Source organism: Pygoscelis adeliae, unplaced genomic scaffold, assembly GCF_000699105.1.
Source record: "Pygoscelis adeliae isolate BGI_AS28 unplaced genomic scaffold, ASM69910v1 Scaffold323, whole genome shotgun sequence".
Classification (NCBI taxonomy): Eukaryota; Metazoa; Chordata; class Aves; order Sphenisciformes; family Spheniscidae; genus Pygoscelis; species Pygoscelis adeliae.
In genome coordinates, this window is record NW_008824365.1 from 9,592 (window position 1) to 21,433 (window position 11,842).

General features: G+C 50.5%; 1 protein-coding gene across 1 annotated transcript in view; it reads left to right on the plus strand.

Moving 5' to 3' along the window:
* Positions 1 to 312: 312 nt before the first annotated feature.
* Positions 313 to 11,842, plus strand: part of ACSF3 (acyl-CoA synthetase family member 3) — a 64,556-nt gene continuing 53,026 nt past the window's right edge. The window contains exons 1-2 of the mRNA XM_009319898.1: positions 313 to 1,041; positions 2,520 to 2,675. Coding sequence (XP_009318173.1) covers positions 340 to 1,041; positions 2,520 to 2,675 — 858 coding nt within the window. The 5' untranslated portion in view covers positions 313 to 339. The remainder of the gene's footprint in view (positions 1,042 to 2,519; positions 2,676 to 11,842) is intronic.

The following is an 11,842-nucleotide window of genomic DNA, read 5'->3' on the forward strand; positions in this document are numbered from 1 at the left end:
TCCCACTGAGTTAGAATGGCACCTCAAGTAGCCACTACTTAGTGTCCTAATATTACCGATCGATGAAAACTATTTCATAATTCAAGTTAGACTGTTTTTTAGGGACGCGGAGGCTGCGTAGGGAAGGGTCTCTGTCTCCTGTTCCATCCGGGCAGGGCCAAGCGCTCTGGGGATGCAGCAGTCTGAAGCATAAACATTAATAATACAGTGGGTATTATTCAAATGAAGGCTGCCACTTTTCCTTTGTGGGAATAAACCCCTGGGTAATCACTGCATGTACTTATCTGTTCCTATAATTGCTTTCTGCAGAATCACTTCAAAACAAGTGGTGCTGGCAGGATGCTGGTCTCCCTGCTCTTCCCCCAAGTGAGCCGGCCCCTTCGATGCCTCGTCCGGGACTTGCACCGTTGCAGATGGGGGTTGCGTGGGCAGAAGAGGTCTGGCTGTCCCCGCAGGGGTCTGCAAACCGCACGGGCAGCCTGCAGCAGTGACGTTACCCCTGTCTTCACTAGGGCTTTGGCTTTCGGTGATAAAATCGCCATCATTGACAAAAACGGTGAGCACACTTACAGGGCCCTTCTCAGCCAGAGCCTACGCTTGTCCCAGGAGATCTGGAGAGCTCTGGAGTGCTCCAGCAGGGACTTGAAGGAAGAGAGGATTTCGTTTTTGTGTCCCAATGATGCCTCGTATGTGGTGGCCCAGTGGGCTTCCTGGATGAGCGGGGGCATAGCAGTGCCCCTTTACAAGAAACACCCTGTGCAGGAACTGGAGTACGTGATCCAGGATTCGCAGAGTGCTCTAGTCATCGCAGCAGAGGAATATGTGGGGAAAATAGCCCCTAGCGCTGAGAAGCTGGGAGTCCCGGTTCTGCCGCTTCTTAGGTCTCATAGTGATGGACCCACAAGTCATGCAGCAGTGGAAGAGGGTCCCTTGACAACCTGCTCCTCGTGGAAGGACAGAGGAGCGATGATAATCTACACTAGTGGGACGACGGGAAGACCGAAAGGTGTCCTCAGCACCCATGAGAACGTGCAAGCCGTGGTGAGTGCTGCTCTCCCTCTGCAAAGCTCGTGCCAAGTTACGGAGGTCTTGGCCTTCAGAGCTGGTTTGGGGTTGCAAACCTCAAAGCACGACACGCCTTACCACAGCCGAATTCCTGCACAGAGCTGTGGGGCTGTGTCTTGAAAGTCCTCAACACTTTTAAGGTGAACACACAGAAGAGTGGTTGAGGCTCTAAACCTTGTTCTTTTGGTGGTGGTGTGCTGCAGCTGCAGCCAGGGGCAGATGGACTCTTCTCCTTGCTTTCCTGGAAAGCAGAAGGGATGAGACCTGTTGCAAAAAGACCGCTTTCTTTGCAGTTTGCTTTTCTTCACTGTGACTAGGAAAGAATCTTTGCCCCTAATTGGAATATAACTTAGCCCAGCACAGTACTGTGTGAAGTCTGTGCATTATTCAGCTATATATCCCCAAGGCAAAAAATCCATTAGCTCTCTGAGCCAAAAGGAATTAAAAGTTTGAATGAGCCTGCTGACTACCTCACCGGTTGGTTATCGCTGCCTGCAACTGATAGACTCATGCCATTAGGGAAAAAGGGCAGGGAATACATCGTGCCTTACGGACTCCTCCGAGAGCTGACGTTGTTCTGGGTGCTCAGATACTGCAATGTTGGGAGTGGTATGAAATCCTTGATGGATAGAGCCAGGGCTCGGCTATATTGGGCAAAGAATCTGTTCCCTTACAAATATGCTGATCATTTGGGAGGTGGCCTGAGCAGTCACCGTCTTTTGTGCTGTCTTGCAGAAAGCCTAAAACCTGCTCCCTGCCCTGTGGAAGAGGGTTGTGAATGACATGACTAAATTCCACTGTTCAAATGCTTTTTTATTTTTAGATGGCTGGAAATAAGCTTTCCAGTTGCTAGCGCTGGGCTCTGAAGGGCATTGTTCACCCAGAAGCCTGAGGTCTAACGCTTTAGATAATTATCCCTTCATAGCAGAGTGTTTTGGAAGTCTGATATACTAATATTTTTTTACTAACACAAAGCCTACTTTCTGTTTATCAGACAGTGACTTTCTGCCCCTACTGACTATCCCCGCAGGTCCTAAAAGTCCAGTGTCATCGGTGTCCAAACTACGTCAACAGAGTTCTGGGAAAATTAGGTTTTTTGATTACTGTTTCTGCCAGCTCTGCATGTGCAGCAGCAGGCTAATAATTTTGTAGGTCCTACTTAAAATCATTGTTGGCTATTTCTCAGTAACGAGGAAGGACTTTGCTGATACATATGAAGACAGGTACTGACAAGATGCAGAAGGTGTTCCTCTTGTATTCTACTGTTGTGGTGGGAATTTTGCTCGCGCTGACCCTAAAGGGAAGATTTTTGTGCCCGGGCATCGTTCCAGGAGGTCTGGGATTTCTGCCACCAGCTGTGCCCAGGGGGTCTGGGGCCTGGAGACCTCGGGCTTTTCAAGCGGCGAGGGTCTTTCCTCCTGCCCTAACGCCGGGTTGTATGTTTTCTTCTGCAGACCACAGGGCTGGTTGAAAAATGGGAGTGGAAGAAGGAGGATGTTATTCTGCATGTGCTGCCTTTACATCATGTCCACGGGGTGATCAATAAGCTCCTCTGTCCTCTCTGGGTGGGAGCGACATGCATCATGTTACCCGAATTCAGCGCACAGATGGTAAGCCTGGAGGGATTGCGCGTTGTCTTTGAAATTCAGCAGCAAGACCCCATGCATTGTAATTAGAGCAACTTTGGAAATAAGTTCTTAAAGAATTCCAGCCTCTTTAGCTACTGGCTGCATGCGGTTCACAAAGTGTCTGTTAAAAAACGCTGTTACCCCGCTCAGTCTGGGGTAAACGTGCTCTTCCTGAGGCTACAACTTGTTTAAGTGTGACGTACGTAATCGTAACGCTACACTGCCCCTCCTCGTGATGTTGAGGGTCTCTGACTGGAGGTGGGCCGTTCCAAGTACCCACTAAGAGATTCTGCACCCAGAATAAGGGTGGTTAATTTTTTAGTACCAGGAAAGGTGGAAATACTGGATTTTTCTTTTGCGCGTTAGCGGTGTGCTGCTTGAAGCCATGCTGCCTGTTGGATATTTCATTTTTAGTAGCTTGTGTTTTCCCTTCCAATCCTACGTCCTCGGTGTTTTGTATTACATTACATGACAGAACACAGGCTTTAGAGTTTCTTGCGGCCCAGGTAAGAGAAATACTGGTACTCAACACTTGCACGGAAACGTTGCTCTTCCTCCGCAGAGAAACAAGTGTTAACAGATCGGTTGGTTTAGACTCGGTGATATGAGAGAGTTTGCAAATCGAGAGCTCCTTGCAGCCTTGCAGGAAAGGTGGCAGGAGGGAGACCTTACTTGAACGCAGCAGAGAGACGCTTATAATGTTGTTTTCTAGCCGAGACAGGAAATGCCAGTCCCAGTGCTCTGCTTCTCTTTTGTTCCTTGCTGCGGTGGCAGGCAACCGACCGAAAGAGGGGAAGAAAAGGGACTAGAAAGAGGGCAACCAACAGTAAGATAGGACGGTTTCTACAGTCACCGGCCCCTGGGATCCAGCACCGTTCATCTACGTCTCCCAGTGCTGTGGGTGGTGTGAGAGACATTGGACTCTGCAGGGTCACTGTTAAGGGAGCAGCTGGGTTTGCAGGTGCTGGTGCCACCTCGTAGCAGAAAGGAAATGTGCGTTGTCGGTACAGAACTCCCTGGGAAAGTGAAAAGAGGCTGTCAAGCCTGTGCTTCGTAACTAAACAGGCTGCTTTACCTGTTTGTATGTATTCGTATGCTGGGCAGCCTCGTCACGCTGAAAGGACAAAGTGCAAAGGTGTGGGATACACCCGGGAGCCTTTGACTGTGCTGCTGTCAGGCGAGGGTGAGCCCGGGCTCTGATCCGAGCGACTGCAGGACCATGTGATTCTTTGTTGCTTATTTCTGCTTCTCGGAGAAGCAACCACAGAAAATGCATGCTTCCTTTCTTGTTTCAAGATGGCCCTGACACCTGAACACCCAGTTGCTGCCCGAGCACTGATCCTTCGCGGGGGGAACAGCCCCAGAATCCCAGAGGGGCAGCTCTGCGTTTGCATTTCCTGGGTAAATAGGTAGGATGCTGTGGTAGAAGGAGGCAGGAAGGTCCCTTGGCAGCTGTAGCCAGTGCTGTCTCCTCGATGGTCACTGCCAAATTGTCTTCTCCCGTGTTTAGGGTGTCGCCCCAAAAGCTCAGGGTGCAGTAGGGATGTGTGCCCCACCAAAGCCGGGGCTCGGAGCGTGCCCAGCCCTGGTGATGCTGGTGAGGTGGCAGAAGAGCGTGCTGGTAGCCTGGAAGCAAAGCCGAGCCCTCTGGAGGGCGCGTTTCTCCACGTCCTGTGCCACCGGTGATTGATTGTCCCTTATACCCTTGTGTTTTTCTCTTCTCTCTCCCGACATCTGCAAATCGATGAGCTGACGTTGAAGGATGGGTTCAGGTGCGGGGGAGCGGGACACCCCGCCTGCCTTCTCTGATCAAAGCTCTCCCCCAGACTTGACAACCAAGGGCAAGCGGGGACGGTGCTGGAGGGCATCTGCTTGACCCTGGAGGTTGAACTTGGGCAGGGAGGTCGGCGTGGCAAGCGTGCCTGCCACAGCGAGCGCCGTTCCGAGGGCTCTCGGGTGCATTCGGGCTCTGAAGAACATAATTTGCTTTTCTATTTTTTTATTCCCTTTATTTTTCCGAGGTCCTCCCCTGGGAGCTGAAGGCGGTTTGATCGACACTACAAAGAAAGCACATGAGGGTAAATAAGGCTTTCTTGTGGAGTTTAATGCAAGCTGCCTTTCAGTTCCAGTCTATTTTCACCAGCTGTTTACAAAATGCCCTTTGCTACGGAAATCAGCTTTGAGAAAAGCAGCGGAGTTTCAGTGGAGGATTTTGCAAAAGGAGCCCGAGTTTTGCTGTGTGCTTTTTTTCCTTCGCTGCACCTTGAGAAAGCAGCCAATTATAGTGTGATATAAAGAAACTCGAATGGCAGCTAAAACACTTGACAGGCTGATCAAAACAAGGCTAGGAACTTACTCTCAACCTGCTGCAGACATATTTAGCCTTGAGTGATACTGGCAAGGGTTCAAGAGAAACCGCAGCAGCATGCCCAATGTGTGTTTGGTTTCTAATCACTAACACTTCATTATACAAAATAAATACTTTATTATTACAGTGTTTATTAAATTACATAATTTGCGGCGTGCCTTATAGTCATAGATACAGATGCCAGTCTGGTTTCGGTGGTGGTAGTAATGCTCTTTTTTTTTTTCGGTTAGAAGATGTTTCAAGCCCCGGACCAAGGCTTGCTTGTCGTTCCCTGCAGTGCAGTGTTAGGAGGTGGCATCTTTCAGACCCTTCCGTCTGCTTTTGGTAGCTGTCCAAGGAAAGGTTAAAAATCAAGACTGTGGAGTAACCCCAGTGTCCTGACCAACATCCACTCTTTTACTAAAACAGCATCTGATGTCTGCGGCTGCATGCAAGGTATCGCTGAGGCCACAAGGGCTCATTAAAGTGTATTGAGATGCCTCAAGCGTGAAAGTTGCTGCATAAAATCAGATTCTTTTTATTAAATGAGGACATCCATTACTTTGCACTAGCTACTGTACATGTTATAATTCACTTTATAGCACCATCTGTTAAGACTTGTCTTGCTTAAGCTTTTTGTAGCATCTTTTTATTGTAAGTTATTAAAAAATATGGCTGCATCTATTAATCATTTATTAATAACGGGTTTGTAAATAGACCCTTAATTTCCAGCATTACAGTTCTCTCCTGCGGCATGTGAAGTCCTCTGGTGCTTGTACTCCTTGGGGTGCAGCGTGCCTCCACGGGGAGCCCTTCTCGGGCCGCTGCCACGGGCCGTGAGACCGTGGGAGCAGCACCCAGTGCTCCCGGGTGTGCTGCTGGTGCTCGGGAGTGACAGCGCTGACGGCCGGGGGAGACGTTTCAGCGCTGCTGTGGGCATGTGGACTTGGAGCGGGCAGGAGAACAGCAGTGAGCCTGAAAGTGCGTTCCTCCCAGCAGCTGTGTGGGGCAAGGGTGGCTCTGATGTTGGTTGGTTTGCGGTTTTTTTTTTTTTCAAGGGTGAGAACTGGGAGGGCAGAAACCTCCTTTGGAGCCAGAGCAGGCTGCAGCCTAAGCATGCCTGTACGATCCTCCCATCATAACTTGCTTCCAAGCTGAGTTTACTTCTCCAGCTGCACTGTTCCTGTTTGCAGGCAGCCAGCATTTCTCAGCTGCTTCTGAACCTGTTTGAAATGCCTGCCTTTTTTCTTATGCAGGAGTAGAAATTTTAAAGATGTTGGGTTTGTACAGTTTTTGTGCAAATTGGTGGCCAGAGGAGAAGAGATTAATGCCTCTGCTTAAGGAAGGAGTGCAAGGTGAGCCTTCTCCTTACTGGGCATCAGAGAAAGCCCATGAGCAAGTGCTTTTCTGAAGGCCTCTGTGAGCATCGGGGTTTGCACCAAGCAGACACTAGAGCATCCATTCCCCAGCGACTCCCTCTCTTTGTCTCCCTTCCCCGCATCGATTCAGTGATGGCTGCTAAGGCTGAGCACACCCCGCGGTGTGACTGTTACTCGATGGAAATGTCAGCAAGTCTGGAGAGACAGGCTCGGGGGAAGCCAGGCGTCTTCCATGCCGGCGCTCTTGCCTTGACAGTCGCGTGTCGGTGGCCCCGTTCTGGACCAGGACCCAGCTGTGCCGGGCACCCTGCGGACAGGAGCCTTTCGGAGCGGGTCGTGAGGTCAGTGTCTGCTTTGCAGGATCCTCTGCTGAGGCTTTCAGCTCATGTGGGTCCACTCTGAGTTTGAACAATGGGAACTGCTTGTCTTTGCCTTGGACCACCTCTGATCTCTCCTTAAGGGAAAGACGTTCTAACAGCAAAAGTCTCCCTGTCAGCTCTTTGCATTGATAAACGTGAGATCGGATCCCAGGAGGTCTTTCAGTCTTAAGTGTGGAGTGGGAAATAAAAGTATTCAAAAGCATGAAGGAAAAAAGCTTCCCCCATCACTCATCAGAGCAAGTTATAGAAATCCCAACTCTGTGTGGCCTAGTTGTGGCGTGCACTGCCTGCTTGGCTCTGCTGGGCAGGTTTCGAGCTGTGGTGTGCTGCCTGCAGAATGACAGCACTGTCTGTGCCCTGCAACTGCTTCCATGATAAATATGACGAGATGCAGATTTATTGCCCTAAAGTTCCAAAAGGAGCTGTTGTTTTGGTGCCAGCGTTACTGCTTGTCTGACTTAAGGTGCCTCCAAGGATCAAGCCCTCTAAAAATCATACCCGGTTTTACAGTGTCACCCACAAAGCCATCAAAATCGTTAATTTTATTTGGACCCTTCTTCCTAGGCGTTTGTCCTGATGAGAATGATGAGTGCCCAAAGCTAGTGTGTGATTTGGGTCTAATTCCCCCGACGTGCTGTGAGCATGCTGTCACCCGTGGCAGCTTTTTCCCCGTGGTGGGAGGGTGCCGCAGACCTGATGCTCGTCGAGGTTTTGCGTGTGAGGTGCTGCTCCGGGGTCGCTGCTGCATCATATGTTTACACCCCTGACTTCCTCGTGAAGGCCAGCAGCCTGTGCTACACATGCAAGCAAACTGTTTGTCCTTGCTGCTGCTGTTATCTGTGCGAACCAGGCTGGGCTGAGGCTGGGCGCTGATGCTTTATACCTTCGCTGGGCTGTGCAGGGAGATCTATGGCTCAGCAGTCACGGTTGCCTCCGGGAAGGAGAAGCGTGCGCCGCAGTGAGCCTCTCTCCTGGATCTGTCGCTTCTGCAAACATCACTCTGGGCAGCTCTTTTAGTTTATTTTTAAAAGAAAAGCAAATCCAAGCGGAGGAGTCTGATGTCCGATATCCAAGCACGGCTAAGACGCTGCTTGTAGCATGCTGGGGATTGCGTCTCCCATCCAGTTTCAGCTGGAGAAAGGCAATTGTCTTTTCATCCGTTAATGGGAGGCTTCAGAGGAGTAATTTTATTTCAGACTCAAAGAGGAGTCGGTGGAGGGAGGAGCGGGTCACTAGTGAATGGATTATGTTTGATCACTTCTTGCAGACCTGGCTTTAAAAAGTTAGAGTTTTTCTTCCCGTCTCCCCAGATCTGCCGTCTGTCCTCAGCATCTGTTATGGAGTAATGTCTTTTGATATGTGTGGGGAAATATAAAAAATGGAACTAGAGCCTGTCATATTTACTTATATTACCAGGTCCTAGGGAAAGCACTTGCTCCTTTCAGTATGCCTACAGCATAGGAAGGGTTTAAAAGCTTCAGCCTGGAATGCAGAGGGGCCATCAAACTGCACTGATGAATAAATGATTAAAACCAGAGTCATGCCGAGCGCAAACAGTTTGGGGTTATAACAAACATGAGACGAAGCCACCAAGGGCCCAGTTTCCCTTTGAAGAGAAGAATGTTTCTCTCTCTGCATATTGCTCACGAGGCATCGGCGGCTCGGTCTTTAGCAGAGAGCACAGTTCCCCTTGATGCTTTCCCATCTCATGTCATGCCCGTCTTGCCTTTGTCGGGGATAAACCGGCGTCGGGACATGGGTGCGTGGTCCTGCCATCCCTTCGGTGCTTCTGTAGAGTTAGGGGAGCTTTCTGTCCTTGACGTTAGGCACAGGGTCTCGCCAAACGAGGAGCTGCAGTCGCGTTGCTGCCTGTTGCTCTCGCGGACGTTCCGAAATTGCAGGCAGCCCTCTTCCTCGCCGGCGGTGCTACCCGCACAGCAGCGATCGATGCAAAACACAAACCCATCTCCCCGATCAAAAGGGAAGTAAAGGGATGATTTAACCTTGCATTAGGGGTATTGTTACTTTTGAAAAGGTTTAAAAAAAAAAATCAGTAACAACTGAAAACGATACAATCATTTTACAGAAGAGAGGAGCTGTTGTATCCATCAATAGAGGCAGCAGCACGGGCTGTCTATTATCTGTTTGAGGGCTGGTGGGAAAATCCATGCTGATATTCGCTTCCTTTTCAGCTTTTAGGCATTTTTGCCTGCATCTCTTCTGGCTGTCTTTGGGAGTCCTGTATCAGGCAAAGTCTTGCAAGATTTAGCATACAAATGGTTGTTGCCGCCTTCTCTTCTTTGTTTGCATTAGAAGATGCCCAGATGTTGATAGATTTGGTGTTTTCTGTCCGGTTTACGGCGTTGCGCATCTCCCTCTGAAAGTGAGGCCTCTGCAAAGGAAAAAAAAGTTACTGCCTTTTCTCCTCTGTGTTTGCATCTCTTGCTTCAGGTGATCTTTGTGGTTCTGGAGGCTGGTTGGGAAGGTGGCTGCGTGGAAGGACCATCCCTTGGAGCAGCTTGCATGTTCCTCCGTCCTCGGTCACCGTCATGCCATCTGTGTGCTGGAAGGAACATGTGGGAAAAATCTTACAGCTGTGTCTCACTGGGGTTGTTTTGTACCCACTGGTGTAATTTTCTCCTTTTTTTTTTTTTTCATTTACTGATGGCAAAATTCCACTGGCCAGCAAATGGAATTGCCCAGATATGCTTTTGTGGAGTGGGAGGGGAAGAAAATCAGGAATGTCAGGCTGACAGGAAGGGTCTTGGGAACAGAAGGTCTTCCATTTCTTTGCTGGCTCAGGCAGCCCTGTCCTGTAAGGCTGCCCTGGGCTCTCGCTGCCGTTACTGCTGATAGGAAGCTGTTCCCACTGTTGCCTTCTTGCAGTTAGAAACTTTTTGTTTCTAGCCCTTGTTTCCCTTAAAAGGAATCTTGGTCCATCTCCTGAACATCTTCCAGCGGAAGATTGCTTCTTCCCTTATGTCCGGTGAGCACTCGGTGCTCAGTCCGGCAGCCCTGGCATGCAGTGCCGTGTTTGCTTCCAGAATCCATGGCTTTTTAAAAGCACTTGGAGGTATCAGGTGAGCAAAATAAAATGAAATGATGGGCTGCCGATACCCTGTCTGCAGGTAATGGATGTGGTGATGGTGACACGTGGGATAACAGAGGGGGAGATTGATTGTGCTGCTCTAAGCCTGACGGCGTTGGAGGATGCCGTGCGCTGGAAGGGCAAAGCTGGCCTCTTGCTATGAGCCTGTCCAAGTCCCGGGTTTGATTGATTAGTCCCAGGTAACGAGACTTTCCCAGATCCTTCTCTCAAACCATGAAGTTAGAGTTATAAAACAGAAATAGCTGTTACAGCTGGCTGGGCAGTGACAAGCCCTCTGCACAGCTCGGGGTCTGCAGAGGGCTTGGGGCTGCCAGCTTTGTACCATGGCTTGGTGCTTAGTACCGTTAAAACACATGGGTAGGATCCAGATTTGGCTGAGCAGGAGCAGAGCAGGTGGAGATGTTTGGCTGTCAGCAGATCACCCCGGCAGCTGGTGGCACAAATCCAAAGGCAGCTGCTTATCTTCAGGAAAGGGGCTGTTGCTGGGGCGAGTCAGACTGACACAGAAAAAGCTGCTCCTGTGGCTGGAGTCGCGGTAGGGAGGATTTTATCTAGGGCAGGAGTTGAGCAGGCATGCGAGGACAGGGGACTCTGGGGTGCAAGAGAGATCTGCTGTGTTTTGGAGTGATGGTTTTGGGTTTTTTTCAAATCCAAATCCATGTGAAAATAATTCTGCTGCGTGGCCAGACTGGAAGTCTGCCTGTGCTCCCCACAGCTGCTCTGGACTTGTGAAGGCAAAAAAAAATAATAAATCACATAGCAAGGACTGAGCAGCCCCGAGCATCTGTCTCCCTTCAATTCTTTCGGCACAGTCCCGATCCCTGCTTGCCATCGCCCGTCTCTCCCTGCCCAAGGCAATGGCTCTCGGGAGCACCAGGCTGAGGAGAGCAGGTCCGTGCGTTCGGCCCCTGGCTTTGGAGAGATCCTTCTCCATCTTGCTACCTCCGATGGGAAAGATATTGGGGGGTTGAAGAGAAAAAGATCTTTGGGGAAAGAGGCTGGGAGGAGTATGGTAGGGGTTAGATCCTTCTAAATGCAATTTTGCCTGTTCCGGCTTGTTTTAGGGGATCATGCTGGTAGGTGGGGTTTCTGCAAGGGAGTGCGATGTTCCCTCTCCGGGCATGTCACCCATCGGTCCGGGCAGGTCATGTTCCTCCTCTGCTTTCCCTGATGCCGAAGGGATCTTGCAGCGCTCATGTCCCAGCTCCCGAGGTGTCCGGGGGGGTTTCCACCGTGTGAAAGGCAGCGTGAACTCCCTTCTGTTCGGTGGGACGGTGCCTTTGTCGGATGTGTCCTGCTCTATTAAGAATAACAACATGGTGGTGGTGGTGTTTTTTTAGGAGCTGATTGTTCTGAAGCAGTGGAGTGAGAGACGCGGGGGGAGGCAGCGCCGAAGCAGCGAAGTAGAAAGTAATGAAATGGAGCCCAAGCGAGCAGGACGGAGGGGAAGGGGGCAGAGTGACAGCATGAAGGAGAATCACTTGTTCACCTTCAATCAATTCCTGCCTTTTCTCGCTGTCGCACGCGCCTGTGTGCAGCTGAGCGTGCGCAGGCAGGGAGGGGAGAGGCGGCGCGCATTGTCAGGAGCTGTTAGGAAATACATTTGTCAACAACGGGGTAGGGACCGGAGCGAAAGGAAAGAGGCGGCTGTCACTGTAGCCTTTTATTTATTGATGGCTTTGGATCGTTCCTGCCTTGGGAAGAGCTTACCTAGGCGGAAGAGTGGCAAGGTGTGGGAGGAATGGGCCCAATTGCAGTATTTATGGCTCCTACCCCTTGCTAACTGCTCCCAAGGGCTGCTCAGCCAGGGCAGCAGCCCAGGGTCACTTGCTTTTCATCCCCCCCCAGCAGAGCTGGGTCCTGGAATTTGCCCCCATTTGTAGTTCCCACAGGTTAGCAGGCGTTACAGCTGAAGAACATCTGTCCCGCAGGGA